At 32.6% G+C, this 24,182-nt stretch overlaps 2 protein-coding genes across 2 annotated transcripts; one reads left to right on the top strand and one right to left on the bottom strand.

The window, feature by feature from the left end:
- Positions 1–26: 26 nt before the first annotated feature.
- Positions 27–16,246, bottom strand: LOC149478153 (uncharacterized). The gene is made up of 6 exons (XM_089709911.1): positions 16,065–16,246; positions 4,303–4,475; positions 3,957–4,034; positions 2,631–2,780; positions 2,109–2,171; positions 27–1,460 (listed from the first exon to the last, which is right to left on the bottom strand). The coding sequence occupies exons 1-6, from the start codon at positions 16,105–16,107 to the stop codon at positions 1,194–1,196; spliced, it is 774 nt and encodes a 257-aa protein (XP_089566037.1). The 5' UTR covers positions 16,108–16,246; the 3' UTR covers positions 27–1,193.
- A 301-nt stretch (positions 16,247–16,547) lies between these two features.
- On the top strand, positions 16,548–24,133 carry l(3)07882 (Nucleolar protein 14 homolog l(3)07882). Its single transcript, XM_089709686.1, has 10 exons — positions 16,548–16,841; positions 17,053–17,246; positions 17,609–17,697; positions 18,141–18,457; positions 20,172–20,314; positions 20,595–20,710; positions 21,294–21,970; positions 22,119–23,113; positions 23,330–23,485; positions 24,004–24,133. Exons 1-10 carry the CDS (start codon positions 16,650–16,652, stop codon positions 24,092–24,094), a joined length of 2,970 nt encoding a protein of 989 aa, XP_089565812.1. The 5' UTR covers positions 16,548–16,649; the 3' UTR covers positions 24,095–24,133.
- The last annotated feature ends 49 nt before the right edge of the window (positions 24,134–24,182 follow it).

The raw sequence follows: 24,182 nt of genomic DNA, 5'->3' as shown, positions 1-24,182 counted from the left end.
AGTGTTTTTTCTTAATATGTGTGTGTATGTATTATCTTACAAGTGCAATGTATGATACATAAAGACATTTTAAGTTTGAAAAATCAGATGTTTTGCGCGAAGTGACAGTAGTACCCACCTCAACGCTTCGCTTATGAGGCGTGCAAAATCTATCAGTTAAAAAATGCTTTCATTGGTTTAATAATACATACAATTTTTTTCGATATGGCAAGACTATTATAATAATTATAGACTTGTTTATATAATATTGACTTGCAAAATAAATGTTATTTGCAGGTTTTTTAGATTTAAAAATCACAATTATTTCAATACGACGTCCCACTTTTGATTTAAAACTACGACTTTATTAGTATGAAAAAAAAATTGGTAAGTACATACTGACTAAATGAAAAAAATATGAAACATAGGAACAAAAAAATTATATAAATCACTTAATATTTAGCTGCTTAAACCTAATATTACCGAGAAAATGCTTTCATTACATTTACACGTAATTATGTATGTATTTACATAGCTGTTACATTTAATTCAATTTTTTAAAAATAAAAAATAGCTATGCTATATTTTTTACCCGTGCCAAAGTCAAAACTTAAATTCGTGCATTGTAAAAAAAATAAATCTATAAAAGAAATTCGGTATTTCATAGTATAAAAACTACTTTTTTAATGTATTTAGTACCTAATGGTACATTCTAAGTTTCAAACGTTTTATTATAAATCGATAGATAGCGTCTATCATGATATTGATAATTAATTAAAAATATTTATGTTTTAAATTCCTAAATTAGTGCTTATAGCATAAAACCTAGTCCAGCTAATTCACAGTGGCTCGCATCCAAAGCGGACACGACTTTTACGTTACGACTTTACAAAACTGTCAAATTCAAATTTACATTTTTTTTTTATTTCGATTGCGATCAAGGCATGGGAATGACAGTAAACTTGGCTGTCAATGACACTTTTAAATTTATTTTCTGTTAAAATACACGTACCTTCCGGTTCCGTTTCATTAAAACAGGAAAATATGGTACTTTTATACCAAAGATCATCAAAATAAACTATTTTGTGTGTAACCAAAATGCTATATGTATAGCATGTAGGTACTATAATATTATACTTTTTTTTTGTCAAGTTCACGTTTAAAAACTTACAAACCACGCCCCTACATATTTACTGTCATTCCCGCTTCCCCGCTTAATCCAAAAAGTGTGCCTTCAAGTATTTCATCATGCCAAACGTCTTAAAGCGTTTCGTACCAATCACCTTAAACAGGGCGTCATCACATATCGCAAATTGTTTATTATTGGGGTCATATAGATTTTTCTCCTTGACGATGGCCCACACTCGCTTAACAACCTCGTGTCTGGGCATTTGCTCTTGTCCCATGAGTTCAGCGAGGGCCGGTGACAGTTTGCATGCCCGTGTGTACCCCCCGCCCTTGCCTCGCCCGCCGGCAGCAGCCTGTAAATAATAACATGATATATGTAGTAAGAAAAAAACACGCTTTAATTCATTAAGTTTTTTGTGTTGTCTGGGATCCTTGATAAGTTTATATTGTTTGAATTAAATCTGTCCGTTTAATGTGGGTTAAAATCGACTCGTTACTACAAGAAAACATAATGTCGAGACAATAATATATAATATACTAGCTTACCGCCCGCGGCTTCGCCCGCTCTGTCTAAAACCTAATAAACTATATACTAAAGCGCGAACCAATGACTGTGGCGCAAACACGGAAAACAATAATTTTCATTGGTACGCGCCTTCCTTCGCGCGCGAATGTAGATAGGCTTTAAAACCTTCCTCTCGAATCACTCTATCTATTAAAAAAAAACCGCATCAAAATAAAGATTTAAGCATACAAAGGGACATAGGGACAGAGAAAGCGACTTTGTTTTATACTATGTAGTGAAACATACAGATGAAGCTTGTAAATTCGTGTAAAAATACATTAGTACACAAAATTAATAAATGAACTATCAATTCGTTTATCTGTAATTTCAAGTTTGACATTTTGAGAAGTAAATTTTAAAATAAACTCTTTAACCATAATATACATGAAAATAATCTAAAGTATGTATGTAAAACATAAAATGTAATAAAACTAACCTTTTTCTTGACGTCTGAACCCTTCTTCTTCTTGCCTTTCTTGGCTGCAGGCTTCTTCTTTTCCTAAAAATCATTTAAATTGTATAAAATTAAACTTAATTCACTAAAAAATTAATCAATAACTAATCAGCGATGACTTTGAGCCATAAGGCCGCCATTTGTACATTATAAATAGTTTTGTTTTAACTTTATTTTATAAGACTGTTGTACAATAAAGAGTCAATAAATAAATTATACCGTAAGGCCATTTATACATGTCTCTGTTGTAAAATGTATCGGTTTTTCCAATTATAATGCATTTTTATTCATTAACTAGCTGTGCCCCGTGGTTTCACCCGCGTGGCTCCACTCCTGCTGGTCTTAACGGGATGATATATAGCCTTCCTCGATAAATAGGCTATCTAACACCGAAATAATTTTTCAAATTGAACCAGTAGTTCCTGAGATTAGCGCGTTCAAACAAACATGATCTTCACCTTTATAAGTAGTATAGATTAAATCATTAAATTATTCAATAATCACCTCTTCCGATTCGCTATCAGCCGAACCGTCCTCTTCATCAGAGGAGTCCAACTCGGGGGCATATCTCTTCGGTGGTCTCATGGGCTCATCAAGTTCGGCCATACTTACCAACTCAGTGGAGACACGTCGTTTGATATATATCATAGTATCCTTAAAACATAAATGGCACGAAAATGTTAATTTTACAGTACGGCCGTTTCAAGATTTTTAAAAAATTGAATGGGTGATATGGAACTAAAAAAATACAAATATAGATTTGTGATCGGATTTAAATAACAGTTTAACTAACGCTGTTTCAGTATCCAGGGGCAAACAATAAAATTATTGATTATTTATTAATGGAGAAGCATTTTTAAAAAATGTCTATTATTGTGTCGGTTATATAGTTTTCTAGTTATACAAAACTTTTTGCTTAATGACCTCTAAATTGTTATTTTCCCTACATTGTAATAATAACAAAGAGAGAAATAAAACAATAGAATTACTAAAATAATAAAGAATTATATTTATTTGGCACATGCTCACAGTTTTCGGTCAAAATTACCACACATATTCATAATTATAGTAACAAGTCTGTTTGAATCTAGATAAAAGTATTATCATAAATAACATAAACATTAAAGTAGTAATACTTACTTATCAGTACAGTTATTAAAGGTATTTCAATTTATCTGCTAAGGTTAAAAGTCTTTTGAAGTAGCAACTGTAAAAGTTACGTAAAAATCAGCGTATTAAAGATTTAATTAGCATGAGTCAGCAAAAATCTTGCAGTAACTTAAAGAATAGTTTTTCACAAAAAAACAGTAAGTAATTATAAAAATATTGTATCAAAATCTTGTAAAAACTTAATTACTTGAAACCAGCAAAGCCTTTTAGCAATTTAGTCGTTAAGCTCAGTTCTAGAACCGTGAAAAATATTAATAAACAAAATATTCTAACTTAAAAACATTTTCGCACATAAATCACAAAACAAACTTATCCGCTTTTTTCTCCTTCTAAAATACCGGTTAATGTATTTTTCTTCTCTACCACATTGTAATATCCAGCGAATTTTTGAAAAAGGTTTTGCAAACCCTTCTTTGGATCCGTTAACCTCGAAACTTCAGAAGTCGGATTAATAAGAGGTAATCTTTATAATAAAAATGAAACGCTAAATTTGTTGATAAGCGCAAATCTCGAGAACAGCAGAACCAATTTTGTTAATTCTTATTTATAATATTACTCGAAGTACGAGGATGGTTCTTATGTGGAAAAAACGTAAACAAGTTCCACGGGCGAAGCCGGAGCGGACCGCTAGTAGATGATAGTATAAACTATAAAGCTTACCTCATCAGAGTCACTTGAGGTCTCATCATAACTGTATTTGCGTTTCTTTCGCTTCGCCGGTTTTTTGTCTTCTTCACTCTGAAATTTAAGTTTTCATTCATGTGATCTAAATTTTTAAGGTTTTAGATACAGCAAAGGGAAGCCACGGGTGGAAAGCTAGTTAGTTTATAAGGCAAGTTATTATATATTGAACGAAAAAGACAAGAAAATGTACAATAATTGAAACAAGACAAACAGAAAATTAATGACAATTTACTACTGAGTGAAAGACAAATTTGCAGTAGTTAATCAACTTTTTTTATTACTCAACTCTTTTTTTATTAGGTTTTAGTAAAGATTTACTTACTTCCTCTGAACCCTCAGATTCAGATTCCTCCGATTCCTCGCCGTTCACATGGTTCATAATAAGTTTATATAAGATCTTCTTTTTTTCAGTCAAGTCTGTACCAAATACCTTCTCCAATTTCTGTATGACCTTCTTAGTTGATATTTTCTTGAGTTTCGGAGTTTGAAGGATTTCTAAAATATTTTTTATAGAATTAGAAATTTGAATAGTTTTCTGTTAATGGTTTTCATTCAGATATCTTTGGAATGTATTGGAAGTTGGAACCAAATTTTTATTTTTTTTTATTTTATTTATTTGGTCAACCAACATTTGTTTACAATGATTCTTAAATATAAATTTTACATAACATATAGTTCTTGCGATAAAGTAACAAATAATTAGAGGTTGACACAGCATGCGCCAATTATACAGAGTTAGTTCTTAAAAATAGGATACTTGTTATTGTTAATATTATTAAAAGAATAAGAATTATTTAATTATGGTGATGACAACAATTTAAGGTTTTAATTTTTGTATATCCTTCACTATAGAACGGAGCTTGTTGGGTGTATGGAAGAAGATGTCGATTTTATCACTGTATTTATTTACAATTTTGGATAGCCTGGGTAGTGGCGAGTTGGCCCCGGAGACGGATTTGCGGAGAGGAGGAGCTAATGGGGTTATTTTGCAGCGGGGATATCTAGCCGGGACACGAATGTTGAGTCTTGTTAGCAATTGGGAACAGTCTATTTTATTGTTCAAAAGTTTAGATACGAAAAGTAAATCAATAATGTCTCTTCGATCTTCGAGTGAGTTCATATTAAAGTTAGAGAGTCGGTCTTTATAAGAGTTTAGTTTTTTCTTTGGTGATTTACAACTGTATAGCAAATGCCACAAAAATCTCTTCTGAATGCGTTCGAGCCGTAAAATATGTGTGGCGTAGTGTGGTCTCCAGACAGTAGAGCAATAAAACTCAAAACTCAAAACTCAAACATTTATTTATTCAATTAGACTTCTTCTAGAAGCACTTTTGAAACGTCATTAAGTACATATTTTTAACATTTACCACCGATTCGGAAAGCAGTATCTACGGAGAAGAATCGGCAAGAAACTCCATAGTTGCTCTTTTTAATCATGTCAGATTTATAATTTTACAAATTACATATGTAATATCATAATATATTATCATAATATACCAAAGAACTGTCCTGTGGTTTTTACGCGACAACCCTCCATGGGTTTTTATCTTCCATATATTCCTTAATACTGTAATAGGCTCTCTGGACAAGTACATTTTTAATATAAGTTTTAAATTTAGAACTACTAAACTCTTTAATATTATGAGGAATTCTGTTGTAGAAGCGTATACCTTGGCCCATAAATGAATTTTTAACTTTAGCTAGCCGGAAAAATGGCATTTCAATTTTATTTCTGTTTCTTGTGTCATAACAATGTCTATCTCCTACTTTTGTGTGTAAGTAAGCGTTATTATGTACATATAAAATATTATTAAATATATACTGCGACGGTACAGTAAGGATACCAGTATTCTTAAAGAGATCTCTTAGTGAGTCTCGAGCACGCAAATTATATACAGAGCGTATGGCTCTTTTCTGTAATATAAATATAGTTTCTATATCTGCAGCCCTGCCCCATAGCAGAATTCCATAGGACATTATGCTATGAAAGTAGCTAAAGTAAACCAATCTAGCCGTTTCTTCATCGGTGAGACGCCTTATTCTTCTAACTGCATATGCAGCTGAGCTGAGCTTAGCAGCGGTGGTGGTAACATGAGCCCCCCATTGAAGCTTCTCATCTAATGTCAAACCAAGAAAAACAGTCGATTCCACAGGGTACAATACCTCCCCGTTTAAGATAATATTCCTTTTCACCTTTTTTACATTTGGGAGGATAAATTCTACACAATTTGTTTTTTTTGTATTTAATAGTAAATTATTAGCATTAAACCAATTGGATATGCGTAAAAGAGCAGAGTTTACTTCGTCAACATTTGTGTCATGTCTATCCACATTAAATATTAATGAGGTGTCATCTGCAAACAGTACTATTTCACACATATCCTGCAAATAATAAGGTAGGTCATTAATATACACTAAGAACAAAAACGGTCCTAAGATAGATCCCTGCGGAACACCTATGTTAATCGGCGCACCGCGAGATTTCTCTCCATTAACGACAACGGTTTGTACCCTGTTCTGAAGAAAATATTCTAGTATACTGCGCACGAGGCTGTTATACAATGTGACTTTAGTTTTATAGTTTTTAAATCCTTTAGAATTTCTCATAATAAAGCCTAGCATTTTAGAAGCACGAGTAGTAATGTTATCTATGTGTTGTATGTATGTTAGTATGCTATCTATAAGTACACCCAAATCACGGACTAACTTTTTTTCTAGAATTTTGTGGTCCCCTATACTATAGTTGTAATTTATTGATTTTAATTTCCTAGTAAACCTTATGAAGTAGCATTTACTTTCGTTGATCTCCATATCGTTTTGTTGGCACCAACCAACAAAACTATTTAGGTCGGTTTGTAATTTAAACGCATCTTCAATATTTTCAATCACTCTACTGAACTTAATGTCATCGGCATACATAAAGCTGTTTGAGTATTTGAAGCATGAGGGTGCATCGTTAATGAACACATTAAAGAGGATTGGACTTAAGTGGGATCCCTGAGGTACACCTGACGTGATATAGCGAGGCAACGAGCTGTAGCCATTGAGAACTACAAAAAATGTACGGTCACTAAGGTATGACTCAAACCATTTGAGGAAAGCATGAGATACTCCATATCCGTTCAGTTTACTGAGTAGAATATGATGAGAAACGCGATCAAATGCTTTACTCAGGTCGGTGTAGATGGCGTCAATCTGCTTATTGGAGTCGAGGGCCTCAGCTATATCTTCGTTGAAGTCAACTAGATTTGTCACGGTGGATCTACCTTGGACGAATCCATGCTGCCTACAAGTCATAAATTTTTTAAAGTGTTCATTGAGATGAGGACATATAAGAGATTCAAAAATCTTGGCAAAGATTGGAAGAAGTGAAATGGGCCTATAGTTTTTTACAAGATTGACATCATCCGATTTGTGTATTGGTACCACTTTAGACATTTTCCATCGCTTGGGAAATATTCCTGTGCGAAGCGATGTTTTATAAATAATCAAAAGTGGTTTAACTAAAAATTCAGCACAGGAAGCAACAAAATACGGAGCAATATTATCTGACCCGCTTCCTTTGTGTATGTTAACAGATCTGAGTTTCTTTAGAAGCATATTATGATCTATGATCGGAAGATTTAGACTAAGGCTGTTATTATTATAAAAAATTTCATTAAGACCTGTGTGAGAAGATGTTGTGTATATAGATTGGAAAAATGTTGAGAAGAGCTCACAAATTTGATAGCCGTCTGAGGCACTTAAATCTCCGTGGGAAATTGAGCTAGGATAGCTGCTAGTGCCTCCGCGCTTAGCCTTAATATAAGACCAAAAATATCTAGGGTTTTCATTTATTTGTGTTTCCAAAGAATTAATGTATTTATTATAACATTCGGTAGCCACACGTGTACACCGTGCACTTAGGAGATCCAATTCAAATGCGTCTCGGGGGTTTTTATATTTTTTATAGCGGCGTCTTTTGTTAAGTTTCTCTTTTAACAGTCTAATAAGTTTATTACTAAACCATGGCGGATATCGATTCTTTTTAGTGTTAATCCTGGGCACATATTTGTGGATAACTGCAAAGATTTTCTCGTAAAACATATCTAGCATCAAGTTCACGTCATCATATTTATTAAAAATATTCCAGTTATATTGAGATAGTTCTTGGCATATCATTGTGTAGTCGGCTTTATAAAAGTTGAATTTAACATTGGATTTATTGTAAGGTAGCTTTTGTTCAACGGCCAGGGAAATATCAATATCGAGGGCTGGATGATGAGCATCCAAGACACTCAGGGTGTTATGAGCCTGATATACCAAATCAAATATAACAGTAATAAAATACCCTAAATTTGGGGGAAATTTAATAGATTGATTGTTATACGTCATATTCCTTAGATAAAAGTTGAAAAATAATTATCTACTGAAAGTTTATATATCTTTTTAATTAGTATGTTACATTAATGTAATAATTTTACAACTTATTTTTATACAATAACTAGCGGCCCGCCCCGGCTTCGCCCGTGGTACATATGAAAAATAGATGTTGGCCGATTCTCAGACTTACCCGATATGCACAGAAAATTTCATGAGAATCGGTCCACCCGTTTCGGAGGAGTATGCAGACTAACATTGTGACACGAGAATTTTATATATAAGACTAGCGGTCCGCCCCGGCTTCGCCCGTGGTACATATGAAAAAATAGATGTTGGCCGATTCTCAGACTTACCCGATATGCACAGAAAATTTCATGAGAATCGGTCCACCCGTTTCGGAGGAGTATGCAGACTAACATTGTGACACGAGAATTTTATATATAAGATATTAAAATATTGGGAATTATCAAACTGAGCAATGGTAACACCACAGAACAGTAAAAACAAATAGAAGTGTGATATGGCCGTGGCCCACGTGTCAAAGTTAAGATCACCTAACTTGCTCTCAGTTGTGCTCAAATATTCGAGTCGGTTGTCAGCTGTCAAACCTTTTTCCCCCATTTATTCATTAATTAGGACGTGTTGTTCGGTATTAGAGTGCAAAAATGATAGCAGACGAAATAATATCAGCAATGGAGGCATTTCATACCATCGGTAAGTCTTATTTTTATTTATTTTACATATAGTTATTTATTTTATGTTATAACTTTGCTTGTCGTAATTTGTCAACATTGTATACAAATATCTAGTCAAAATGAACCTTAATCCATAAGAAATTAGTACTATGTAGATTGAACAGCAAACAAGACTTTCTGGAATATTATTGCAATAAACAAACGAATGTCGGTTTAGTGATGGTTGTGGCGCATATCGACAGTATCGATACTTTAGAAAAGACAAACATTATAAATATTAAATTTTATTTTATTTTTCCTTAGCTTTCATTTGTCCAATTTATTTATAGATTTCCCAAAGAGGCTAATTTAAAAGAGAAATGGATAAATGCAACGTGACGAGTTAACTGGATGCCGAACAGCACTAAGCAGTCTAACAAAGGCCACCGATACATCAAACCTACGGCAGTTCCAAGATTTAAAATAATGCATATTTTCTGTTTGTATTTTGTAAATATAGATTAATACTATTCTATTCCGTTTTTTATTTAATAATAATAATATGAAAAAAAACGTACTTAGTAGCAATAAACATACTCCAAAATGTGACACATTATACTATACTCATATAATATAAATGCACAAAAAAATATTTATTTGTGAATTATCGATAACAAGGCTGACATCCCTTAGGGCATAGCATCAGGTTAATATCAAGTTAATGTCATTAATGTAGAGTGATACAAATTTCAACCTTATCTCTATGTATTGAGGCTCAAAGTTATATCTATCGAAAATTAACGCCCTCTGTTGTGGAATAGCTGAATGTTTTCGAATTTGGAATTTCTGAGCAACGAGAAACAAAACAGCTGTGTCTGTGGAGCGCGCTCCAGGAGCGCGGTGTCAAAAGTATCGCATCTGTGGAGCCCGCTCCTGGAGATTGATTATACCGTGACGTACCCTCTGACGTATTTTACAATTGTTTATCGTAAACTATATCTTTACTACTCTAACTAACACAAAATATCAAGAGAAGAACAAGGATGGCATACATTCACATGTTTACATAACAAAAACATAGCCACGAGCGCTTCTAGCGCTTTAAAAAGTTACCGTGCACAGTCTCGATTACGGCCCGTTCACACATGGGAGTCCGTTTTACTTGTACGTTTTTAACGGATACGTCATAAATTTATGCTCTGTTCACACATAGGCACCGTATAACGATCAACGGATCCGTCATTACTGGATCCGATGTGTGAACAGAAATCTCTCGCAGTATACCGCCGTTATTCTACAAATCAACTATTATAATAATTATTACACACAATGCTCGCACGCGTTGTCTTTGAATGTACAATAGAAAATGCGAGTCAAAACCTGTCGCATCACTGCCCCTTCTACACCCCGCACACACCGCTCTTCACGCACACAGGACCTATCCGTTAAAATTCTACGTATCCGTATATTTTTACTGTTCCGTCGTCCAGTATTCGATGATAAAACGGAATGTAATTTTTTTATGGAACGAAATTTTTTACTGTATACAGTATACTGTGCCATGTGTGAAGTCGCTCATAGAACTACATACGCCATCGACGAAAAAAAAACGTACACGATAAAACGGAGACAAGTGTGAACCGGCCGTTACGCGCGCATCGACGAGAAGGGTTTAGTTATCGATTTTAGAAATGTTTTACAAAGGCATCATGTCTTTTATTGTGTTGATCGATTTGTAATTACCATTCAATTGTAGAATATCTATTTTTATTTCAAACTAGCGGTCCGCCCCGGCTTCGCCCGTGGTACATGTTTACGTTTTCTCTACATAAGAACCATCCTCGTACTTCAAGGAATATAATAAAAAAAGAATTATCGAAATCGGTTCAGCCGTTCTCGAGTTATGCGCTTACCAACACATTTTGCGATTCATTTTTATACATATTTAAGAGAAGAAGAAGAAGATAAATGCAACAGAATTCATCCTGTTTCAAGTGCTTTTTTTTGTTGTTTCATTTCTCGTAAAATAAACACTTCCTACAGTTAAAACTCTTTGTTAGTCAAGTATGTGAACCAAACTATAATATAAGTTAATAACCTAAGCCACTTGGATTGAAGAATAATTAACGGTCCCTATTTTTTGCCCGGCGCTCGGACCGCTCGGAATGGCTAATGTATTTGTAAGCCTTGTATTGTAAAAAATGTAAAGGAATGAATGTTTTTTTTTTATTTAATGTGTTTGTATATTTATTATTGTAAATACAATAAAACCTTTTTATATGAATAATTATTTATTTATTTATTTTTAACGAGTTTTGTACAATGAACTAAAAAAAATTGCTCACCCTGATTTCAAGCTAGAATTATTTATTTATTGCAAAGTAATTTATGACTAAGATATTTTTTATATATTAGCTTGTTTCATAACGATTCGAACGATATCTATACTAATATATGTACAAGTAAGTTTATATTATGTATTGACAATTTTATTTTTAAAAACACTTCAATATATTTATATTCTCCTATTTTTTAAATTTTAAATATTTATTTTATTAGCTTTTTATTTTACATCACAAAAGACCGTTCTGGTGCTCCAAGCGTAGCAAGTCGAGGGGACTACTGAAAACCGGCGCCTCTCCTCTAACACGGAGAGGCAAATGCTGAGTAGTCCACCTAATCACGAATACCGACTAATATTTGAATATATTTATTGTATTTTAAGGTTTAAAATTTATTAATGTGTATTGTTCTCAAAAGTGTATTTAGTTATAAGTTAAAAATTGTAATTAAGTATTTGTGATTAAATGTATTTTCTTTCTTCTTTCTTCTAATATTATAAAGCTGAAGAGTTTGTTTGTTTGTTTGTATGTTTGTTTGTTTGTTTGAACGCGCTAATCTCAGAAACTACTGGTCCGATTCGAAAAATTCTTTCGGTGTTAGATAGCCCATTTATCGAGGAAGGTTATAGGCTATGTATCATCACGCTAAGACCAACAGGAGCGGAGCAAGGCGGGTGAAACCGCGGGGAACAGCTAGTTAGTTATACAAAGTAGCTCCCTACAAAATTTTTGGTCTAAGATCCGAATATAGGTCGACCTTCACCGGCGTGATAATAGAATGAGACCAATTTTATAATAAATAATTTAAATAATTCTATTAAAAAATCTATTATAGATGGGTTGACTGAAAAAATCCTGGACAGGATATTTTTAGTTAATTATTAAAAAAATATTTTTATTTTTTTAATTGTGCAGTGTTAAGACGATAAACAATTTTGTTATAAAACAGCGCACATGCTGATATATATTTTTTTCTATCATCCCATCAAGTGAAAGTAACTGGTACGGACATGCCTGTTTATACCTGCCAATCTAGCAGTTAGTCCGGGTAAATATTAGAAAACCCTATGACTGCACATTCTGTAGGTTTCATACTTCATACTTTTTTATTATCTTGATAAGTACTGCAATTAATTAAAAAAAAATATTTTTTAAAAATTAATTAAAATGTCCTGTCCAGGATTTTTTCAGTCGACCCATTTTTAATAGATTTTTTAATAGACTACATTTATTATAAAATTGGTCTCATTCTATTATCACGCCGGTGAAGGTCGACCTATATTCGGATCTTAGACCATTTAGAGATATCGTCATTTTAATAACTCGCGCCGTTCTCGCGCGGACCACCCAGAATGGCCTCCACAGCCGAAAGGTTAAACTTAGTGATTATACACTAAAATAAACCGTAATATGGTGCGTTAGGGTACATATTGAAATGCTGAATTTATAACCTAAGTCAGTTATTACTTATTACTCAAATTAAGCTGTCCAATCAAAGGCATAGTTTAGGTACTTGTAGTGTACTGTATACATAACTATCGGTAATGTGTGGGTTTGGCGACACTGCTTTTCATACTAATAATTATGACATTATAGCACGTCTTCTATTCAAGAAGCTTATATCTTATACACTGGAGATTTCGGTATGAACATTTGACGTGTAACAAGAAAATTGTTGTGTTCTATCACTTTCACACCTAACTTGGTATTGCCACTGTTAATACGAAGTTTTCCCAAGGCTACTATGTATGCTGTAATATTCTGTGCAAAAGGTTAGTTTTTGTACATGAGTTTGTTGATAAATTGCCAACAACGTCATTCAGAAGCATTGTTGGATGAGACAATTATTATTTATGCTAAATAAAATAAGTATCTGAACCAATTATTAAGAAACGATATTCCCTGATTATGGGTAGTTACCATAATAAAATTGTAGCAACTCTCACTTTGACAATATGACATAAGTGTCAAAAAAATTGCGTCGCTTCGAATATTTATGTTAATATTGTTGCGTATTTAATAAATATTTTCCGAATATTAATAATGTATTGCATTGTGAAAAATTGCAGAAGTTTTTGGACACCAAATTCTGGCCTATAATTTCACAGGCAAGTGTATATTTACGTTATTTACAATATTCCTCAATACTCATGCATTTACCTGTTTAGAATCATTTTAATGGCAAAAATCGTCAAATTTATCATCACTTTACTAAGCAATCATGTTAAATAAGTTCTTTTCCTAATACTTTCATCATTTTTCAACAAGTTTTCAACAAACAAATTTAACAAGTAAGGTAACCATGATGATGGGTTTTTACGGATAGCGACGATAATATATTGCTAAACAATATTATGATGAATATTTAGAACACCATTTTAAAATTTTTTATACTAGTAATGAAACAACACACGACATCGGTATTGCACTCACATGTTCTTTTTTACATTGAAATTTATACTTTTTAACCTAATATTTTTTTGTTTTACGTATTTCAGCTTTCCAAAAATGAAATAAAAAGAAATAAATGGCTGTCCATAGTGCCTATCAAGGGTAAAATTTATCAACATGCCAGAATATGCAGTTTGCATTTTAAGCCTGAGGATTACGGTCCAGAAAAAAAATACCTTTTGAAAAGTGCTATACCTTTTTATTTACCATATTCTTGTTACTGCGTCTCAACTGATAAAGTAATTTTAATTATATTATAATTAACCACCATGAAACCATTAGTAACCGTAAGTACAGCTCCTGAAAGACATACGAATTTCTGAGAACTGTAATATCGTTACCACACATCAACACTAGCGATGCAACTCTCCCTTTGGAATATTGAAAAGTTTTAGACTGAAGCTTGAGTAACCAAAACGATGTTTTAATGTATGTAGCACTCATTTTAATTAAAAAATCGTAGTATGAGATCAAAAGTTATCAAGCGTTATTTAAAACTATCATTCTCTACCAATTAAAATGATATGTACCTATAAAGATGATAATTATTCATGTAAGTTGACCAGTAATATTATAATATAAATACTGTTAAAAATATATGTCGTTATTATTTATAGACCATGATTTTTAGTTTTTTTTATTTCGAAAAATCCTGAATATACAAACCAGTGTGGTCACCCACAGAAAGAGACAAAATACAGCACTGACGTCATTCAAGGTTATATTTTCTTGTGACAAGTTAATGGTCATAGTGCAATCTCCAGTGTATAAGATATAAGCTTCTTGCTTCTATTAATTGTTTTTACTGTTCTGTGGGTAACACTTATTCTATCTGAGACAGAATGCAAACAATATGGCGGCTTCATGAAAATTGACAAAACAATTAATTCAATGAATGAAATTTAGTTTATGATTAAACAAATACTGTTTAGCCGAAATGTTTCAGATAAAAATTGTTCCAATATAAAGTGCGCGTTAATACGCATCAGAAACTTAAATAAAAATTCCGCCATTTCACCGTATCATACGTGGAGCATTGATGTTACAACTTACAAGCAACGCATTGCATAAAAATAAACCTAAAACTACCAGTAGGCAGACCTAAATAGGATATAAGAAATAAAGGAGCTAGCCGAATAAAATCCGCACTACTATAGTACCTAATAATATGTTCCTAGGGCAGGCGGAAATTCGTACAATGAACTAACAGGGGTAACCAACCTTTTTGTAACCTGAGAACATTATTAAAGGGTGAAAGTGAAAATCTTTATTTCAGTAACCTACATTACATAACACTTTGACTTTGACTTGATTATATCTAACTTACTTTGCAGTAAGCTGTAGAGTGTAGGTATGACACAATTTACAACAAAAAAAAATGTTAGACCACTTCTGCTCTTAGGTTCTAAAGTGTTTTATAGTAAAAATAATAATAAATATTTTAGTAACATCTTATGAAATTAGTGAATTATTTACTTTTAGCTTTTAGGTACGTATTACTTGTATACGTAGTATATTATTATTAGTCTGTGGTATTACTATTATATCTCCATAACGGTTAGGTTTCGGATACCATATTATGGGACCAATACGATCAGAAATGACCTGAAAAATAACGTCCTTCAATATTCTGTACGACTTTCCCGGTAACTCTGAATATGCGCAATAGGTTATACCTATGACTTAGCCATCTTAACCAATAAAAGGCGCGTTCTTATTTTTTTTTTAAATAAAGGATTTATTTGTTACATTTGTCGGTGTTGAAAATATAGTATTTTTGCGTACTATATATGTTTTCAACAGTGTACGCAGACCCGAAATATAGTACAATACTATATATATTATAGTACGGTTGGCAACCCTGTGACTCACCAGTCACCTCTGACCTCACCTTGTACCATGAAAAGCGGTACGCTGCGTAAACGATAAAGTAGTGTATGAAGAGCGATAGGTATCGTTTTATTTTGATGATAAAAATTGGCAATGACACGAAGTATTATTTATTATTACTTCGTGTCATTGTACGAATTCAAATTCAAATTCAAATATTTTTATTCATGAATATGGGTACAATTCAGATCTTATACAAACATAAGTCCCGCCATATCCTGCCTGTTAGGCATATGAAATTACAAATACATATTACAGCTAAAAAAATAATAATTAAAATTAATTAATAATTTCCGCCTGTCCTAGGAATATACTTTAAGTGTAACAACTTTGAGATTACTTGAAATTTGAATTGATTTACTTACTTATAATTTCCTTTTTTAAATCTTCTTTACTAACGTCTGCCATTTTCTTAGAACAAGTATAATCGAAGGAAGTACAAGCCACACAATAATATACCTACGCGCTAGATGCTACACGGCGCGGCGCGCGGCGTCCTCACGAAATTTAACGACAGCGCAGTCGTCGAAATTCGGCGGCATTTACTCCACCAATGAAATCGAAGCGCACAAATTCAAATAATGCGTTCTCATTTAAATATCAATAATTCTTTAATTTTAATATTAAATATTTCTCAATAATCATTATATTTATATTGAAAACTTCTTTTCTAATCAATTATCATAATTCTTTACTTGTTTTGTAAGGTTTAATTCACCGTTATTTAATAAATATCGAAACATCGTAAGTGATCTTTGAACGAATTCTTAATGGAGACGAGTCCGAACTCCGAGTGTCAATTTTGTAGTTGGCATTTGTCAAAACCATGTGTTGATTTTGTGGTTGATTTGGTTGATATGTTCGGATTTGTTGATTATAGAATAACCTCAATCCTAAAAAGTAAAACCAAAAATTTATTAACAAGTAGGGTGCAGTAATTGTGTTTAAAGATGGCAAAAGTGAAAAATAAGCGAAACGCTGGATTAGCGGATAGAGTACATAAGAAAAAAGCTGATCCAACTAAGAAAAAGTTAAATCCATTCGAAGTTCACATTAACAGAGAGAAAATTAAAGTTTTGGGTAAAAAATCAAAACATGATCGTGGCTTACCGGGAGTTTCTCGCGCTAAAGCCATCCAAAAGGTAAATTTAGTCACCTAATTGTTTTTATTGAAATTTAAAAGTACATTGCTGTAATAACGACATGTGTTTTCAATTGAAATAAACTTGCTGATATTAACTATCATGTAGTTTTTAAATTTATTGAGTCTATACCTAATTCAATAAATTTACAAACAAAATACTAAAGTAATAATAAAAATAACGAAACCTAATCCTGATCTTATTTACTTAGCGTAAAGAAACTCTAGGTACCGAAATGAAGTTAATCAACAAAACGAACACATTCATTGACCGTCGTATTGGAGAAAAGAGTATCAACCTATCGGCTGAAGATCGTATGATAGCCAGGTTCGCTGCGGAGAGGGCTAAACAACATACCAAGAAGAGTATTTATAATTTGGCTGATGATGAGGTTTTGACACATAGGTTAGTTATTTTTGCAACTTAACATTCTACCTGGTTTGTATTTATAGTGGAAAATGTATTTTTAATTTTATTCATCAAAGTTGAAAAGTTTTAAACTAAAATCATGTATACCTATTACATTTTATATACAAAAACATGTTATCCCTACATATGTTAGTTAGTTAAATAAATAAATAAATAAATAAATTACTACTTATTTACAATATTTTTCTATAAATATCTGCCAAAGAAAGGGGTAGAACTAAATTTAATTTCTTGTAATTTTTGATTATTTAGTAATTTTGCACTGTAGAACAAGTAGTCTGCATTTATGGTTAGTTTATTTATTACTCTACATTTTTAAATCTATGTTAAATTTGCAGAGGTCAAACGTTAGAACAAATTGAAAAGTTTGATGACCCCAGATCTGATGAGGAAGATGACGAAGATAAACCGTTTGGTGGTTTAGACAGTAAGTGTAATAAGGCTGAAAGAGATATCACCAAAGAAATTAAATAAACTATTATTATGCTCATATAACATAACACATATTATATTTATTGTATCTACATTTCCAAAGCTATCCTTTCAGTTTTATGTGTCTAAGGGACACTATGCGCCATCTATTGAGATAATAAACATCTATCTCATCATCATCATTCATCACCAATACGAAACATTATTTCAATGATTATGATATTGCAGCAATGGAACACGAAATTTTTTGTTGAATATGAATATATAGATTTTTTGGGTTTTATGGCATTGAAATGCTTTTTATAAATATAAATTCATAAATTGTGATCGAATTTCTCTATTCTTTATAAATATATTGACATTTTTGTTATTCAATGTTTATCTCATTAATCATCTAAAAGTAGACTATGTGTTAACATTTGAAAAAATGTTTTTCAGATGATTTTGTGTCAGAAGGCCACTTTGGTGGAGGTATTCTATCGAAAACAGAATCAAGAGACGGCGCCAAGTCGCACAAGGATTTAATAGAACAACTGATAGCGGAATCCAAGAAGAGAAAAGCGGAAAAACAGAAGGAGAAAGAACAGACCCTGGATTTGACGGAGAAATTGGATAGCGAGTGGAAAGATTTACAACCTGTTGTGTTTAAGAAGATAAAAGAAGACTCGTTGATTGATAAGTTGCTGAGTAAAGCAGATGCCGGACAGGATTACGATAAAATGATGAGAGAGTTGAAGTTTGATAGACGGGGAACTGTGAGTTTGTACTTTATATGTTCATTAGCTTTCCGCTCGCAGATTCGCTCGCTTTTTCTTAAACCTAATCAATTATATACTAAAACCTTCCTCTTGAATCACTCTATCAATTAAAAACACCGTATCAAAATCCATTGCGTAATTTTAAAGATTTAAGCATACATAGGGACAGAGAAAGCGACTTTGTTTTATACTATGTAGTGATAGTACTTAAGATCTGTAGATTCATGTCATGAACTGTGATAGGAAGACAGTGAATTTTCACAGATGATGAATTTATGTTGCCGCCATTATAACAAAATACATGTAATAAAATTAAATAAATAATTGATCTTAAGCAACAGTTGGTACAGTCCTAGATTTTGTTTGTGACCAATATTTTTTTCAGTGTTAGATCTTAAGCTTATTTGTACGCACCACCCAAATTAAACTCGCGCCTGATCAATTTTTCAAATCTGATAATAACATGGCTAATAGAATTAGACAGAAAAAAGTACTATAAAAACCATTTCATAATTTAGTCTTAAATGTTAAAGATGTAGCGACACCTCGCTCTGAATGAAATGTTCGCTACAGAGCATAATATATGCAACTTTCAAACTCAAACTCAAACATTTATTTATTCAATTAGACTTCTTCGAGAAGCACTTTTGAAACGTCAATACATATTTTTTACATTTACCACCGATTCGGAAAGCAGTATCTATGGAGAAGAACCGGCAAGAAACTCCATAGTTGCTCTTTTAAAACATATCAGTATTACAATTTAATTTTACAAAATATGTAACTGTATAGTGTATATTATCATAATTTCCGACATCATCTAGTAGACTGGTCGAGGATCCTCCCTTTTTCGATGGAATTCCATTCCTTCCTCCACAAAAGAAAGAAGTACTCTATCTATTTAGAACACACACACACACACAATTAAACTATTTGTGATATGTGTATATGTATGTGTATTATGTATAAACGATTATTTGTTGTATAATCTTCTTGTCTTCTTATATATAAAAATGAATCGCAAAATGTGTTGGTAAGCGCATAACTCGAGAACGGCTGAACCGATTTCGATAATTCTTTTTTTATTATATTCCTTGAAGTACGAGGATGGTTTTTATGTAGAGAAAACGTAAATATGTACCACGGGCGAAGCCGGGGCGGACCGCTAGTATATTATATAAATATTTATACGTTCAGGCTATATTGACTGGCAGTCGTGCTCTGTTATTTGAGCCGCAAGTCCTATTACTGGTCCTCACTGAAAACCAGTGTTGCAGAAACACTCTGTAACTTTTGCTGACGTGGGGACCCTTTTGGCATCACACTAATTTTAAATAATAAAAAATTATTTTTTTAATTTTATTTTGTACTAGGTTTCCGCCCGCGGCTTCGCCCGCGCTGTCACAGAAAAACCCGCATAGTTCCCGTTCCCGTGGGATTTCCGGGAATGCGTCATTTTCCCGGGATACAGATTAGCCTAGTCCTTTCTCGGGTATCACAATATCTCCATATCAAATTTCATGAAAATTGGTTCAGTAGTTTAGGCGTGATTGAGTAACAGACAGACAGACAGAGTTACTTTCGCATTTATAATATTAAGTATGGATTTCTTCCTTTTGTTCATTTTTTTATTTAATTGCATTATTTTTGTAATAATTGGTGCCAAATAAATGAGTTTGAGTTTGAGTTTGAGTTTAATCAATAATTTCAGCCATCCGACGCCTTAAAAAGTACAGAGAAGCAAAAAGAAGAAGAAAGAAAGAAACTAGAAGAGCTTGAGAAGCAGAGACAAGTGCGGATGTTGCCAGAGGATGAGGCTCAGCAGAAACGGATGCAACCAACCGTAAAGCATAGGTTTGTTTTATACAGGGTGTAATCGTTAAGCGTGCACAGGCGGTTATTCCGTAACTATTACAGATATCAAAAAACTTTAAACTGATATAGAAAGTACTTAACCTAATGAGTAAAATGGCCATAATATTTTTTTTAAATAAAACGAAAACGATAAATAAAACAGACTACAAGTCGTTAATATTTGGAAATTCTAATACAGTGTGAAATCGATGAAACTATTTTATTTATTGAATAAAAATGCTGGATAAAAAAGTATTTAAATATTTAATGGTATTTACAGGTCAGCTGATGATTTGGATGATAATTTTGAGTTAGACGACGAAAAAGAAATTATGTTGGCTTATGACAAGGATGGGAAACCTTTAGTGCCTGAACATATACTTAAAGATTATAATGGTAAGTTAAATTTATTTCTATAATAATTATACAGGGTGTCCCACTATTGGTATACTAAGCGCGAAGGGATTTGTAGTTTTGCATACACTGATCACGTAAAAAATATTTAAACAACAAAATTACGTCAAAAATTTTTTGCTAAATTTTTCCTGAAAATTCATGTTTTCTTCTCTAGCTTCGCGCAGCCGGCATATACCGCTTCTCTAATGTGAGCATTTTGTCTATGAAAACATAATCTTAAACGATAGCTCACGTTCTGGTAGCAAAGTTGGGCGGGTTGCTTGTTATGGGTGTACACATAGAGTTTTAAGAATTCATCTATTTGAAAAAAAAATGCGTCTGGAATTTTATAAGTATTTTTTACGTACTCAGGGTATGCAAAACTATAACCGCCTTTGAGCTTAGTATACCAACAGTGGGACACCCTGTATTGTGTACTAATAATAACAGTTGAAGTTTTTGTTGTTCAACGAGTAAAAATCTTAATTATGTCAACAATATGAAATAATAACTAACTACATAGTAAATTATCAAGTGAAAGATTGTCCAATTTATATTGTTAAAAAAATAATATTTCTTACAGTACCAAAAGCAAGAAATACATTTGATGATGGTGTGTCCGATACATCATCTGAAGATGAAAATGATGAAGATGGTGAAGACGATGAAGATGATGAAGAAAATGTATCAGATGATGAAGAAAATAAAGTTAATGGTAATGTTAGTGAAAGTGATGAACAAAGTGGTGATGAAAATGATGAAGTTAAAGAAAAAAGTGACAAGGAAGATGAAGAAGGTGCCGATGACGATGAAGAAACAACTATTACACCTATAAAGGAGAACATTAAAAGCATAGCACACAAAGAAGAACTTAATCGTAAAAGAAAAATATCAAACAGTGATACAGTTACGAAAAAAGCCAAAAGTGATCAGCCAACAGTTGAAGTTATTGAAAATCATATAAATGAGAATTATGAGAATCGCAAGAAAGAAAGTACTACTATTATTGGTGATGAGTCGGATGAAAGTGATGAAAAGGAAAAAAGTGATGAAGATCAAAAAAGTGATGAAAAAATCGATGTTAAAAGTGATGAAGATGGTGAAAGTGATAAAGATGATGATGACGATGATGATGAAAGTGATGGTGATAGTGGTGAAAATGATAAAGCTGTGAAAAATGACGAGAGTGAAGAAAATTCGGATGATGAAAAATTCGGTTCAGTGTTTGAATTGAAGTCGGCGGAAGGTGATAAATTAAGGGTATGTTGACAAACATATAGTTTGGAAATCTTGTTAAATATGAAAGTATTTTTTTTTAATGAATAAGTGTAATGTTTCGTTCGGAAACAGTAAATAAACGAATTGATGAAGACTTTACAATAACTAACAAACAAATCTTTGTTTGCAGGAACTATTAACTGGAAAAACGCCATCACAGCAATCGACAGCCTTACAAAAATTGATAAAAAGTTATGATCCCAGTTTATCAGAAAATAACAAAGAGATCCTCAGTCGACTTTTCGCTCATTTACTTCAATATGTTAACGATTTATTCACAAATCTCAAGGAAGAAGGCGATATACTAAAGGCTTTCCTAATTTTCGACAAACTCGCGCCATATTTCTATGACTTAATACACATAAATAAAGTGTCGACAAAGAAATTCATTGCCGATTTATTGAAAGAAAAGTACGACGCATTCAAAAAGAATCCCAGAAAAATGCCCGATTTAGACACTTTGATATTTTTCAAATTAATTTCGTTGTTATATCCCACATCTGACTTCCGACATCCGGTCACGACGCTATCTTTAGTTTTCATGACCAACATTTTAGCTGAATGCAGATTCAAAGACGCGTATTCGGTTTCTCGAGGTCTATTTATTGTAGCTTTAATTTTAGAATACACAGTTTTGTCGAAACGATTCGTTCCTACCGCGGTTAACTTTTTAAGAGGCATTTTTTATCTGTGCGCCAATACGTCAGTATTGAATCCCATTCAAGTTGTACCTCCTTTTAGATTACATAAAGATGTCAAAATTTTAAATTTGGATCAGGATTGCGCCAAAATGAACGTCAATGAGAAAATGGCGGCTAAAGATTTGGTCGCACAGGAGATAGACGATAGTTTTAGGATAAAATGTTTGTCGACTTGCATATTAATGCTAAGGGAATTTTTCGATAATTACATAGAAATGGAGGCTTTAAAGGCTATTTTCGAGCCGCATATGCAGTTGTTAGGTCGTATTGATTTAGAAATGTATCCTAAGAAGGTTGCCAGTATTGTAACAAAGGTTTTGCAACACATGAAGGAAACTTTAGAGACAAAGACGTATACACTAATGGCGAAAGAAAAAGTGAGGCCCAAAGCGCTGAGGTTATATGAACCGGATATCCAGGAAGTGTAAGTTTTTTTACTACTTTACAACCGAGGGATTTATTTGATACTAAAATAAAATCGCCTAAATAGTGGCTTTAATTTCAAATGAATAAACAGTTGATTGCTACATAGCACATTTAAACGTACTATTTATTTTAAGTAATTCATACAATATTAAATTATTTGAAAGTTGGTAAAAATATTTAAAATTCACAAAATAATAATGTATTTATTCAACAGTTTCACTGGCAGCAAGTCGTCAAAATTATCACGTGAAAACGCAGAAAGGGCTCGATTACAGACTAAATATAAGCGGGAAATGAAAGGAGCACTTAGAGAAATTAGGAGGGATAAGGCGTATATAGCGTCTGTGAAGATACGACAGAAGATTCAGAGGTGAGTTACCTATATATGGGATTAGGTCAGGGGTTTCCAATCTTTTTCAGATCGCGGCGCAGTTTCATGTTAATGTTTTTGTCACGTCGCCCTACCCACCCAATCTAACTATGTATTTTAAAAGGAAACAGCCGATATAGGTACCTACAATAAAATAAATTTACTCACGGCGCCCTTCTAACTTTCTACGGCGCACCAGAGCGCCGCGGCGCATAGTTTGGGAACCCCTGGATTAGGTTATAAATATAGGATTAAAAAAAAACGTGCTTTATGTGATTGAAGTTTGTTTATCATTCGAATATAGAAGATTTTTTGTATAAATAGCGCTGGAGTTCCGTGCCGCTAGCCGTGTTGCTTAAATTTCAATAATTTATTATGTTATATTAATTATTTTTATTCATATGTATGAGAAATGTATGAATGATTAATTATATTTTGTACAAAAATATACAAGGTTACATTTTTCGAAATTAATATTAGAAAATACAAGTGAATCATGATTTTTTGTCTCATTTCAGTGACAACGTAAGGAAAGAGAAGGTGAAACAGATCTACAAAGATGCTGCGATACAACAGGGAGAACTGAATAAATTGAAACGAATGAAATAATGTTTGTAAATATTTATCAGTGAAAATAAAATTATTATTAAAAAATATGTTTTATTTTAACCAGTATTTGAGAATATTATTCAGCTAT

The sequence above is a fragment of the Colias philodice genome, chromosome 23, assembly GCF_061535455.1.
Source record: "Colias philodice isolate Cphi_HAF_F1 chromosome 23, ilColPhil1 Martin Lab GWU primary, whole genome shotgun sequence".
In the NCBI taxonomy this organism is placed as follows: Eukaryota; Metazoa; Arthropoda; class Insecta; order Lepidoptera; family Pieridae; genus Colias; species Colias philodice.
The sequence above is the reverse complement of the archived record's forward strand: the minus strand, read 5'-3'. Positions and strand labels throughout refer to the sequence as shown.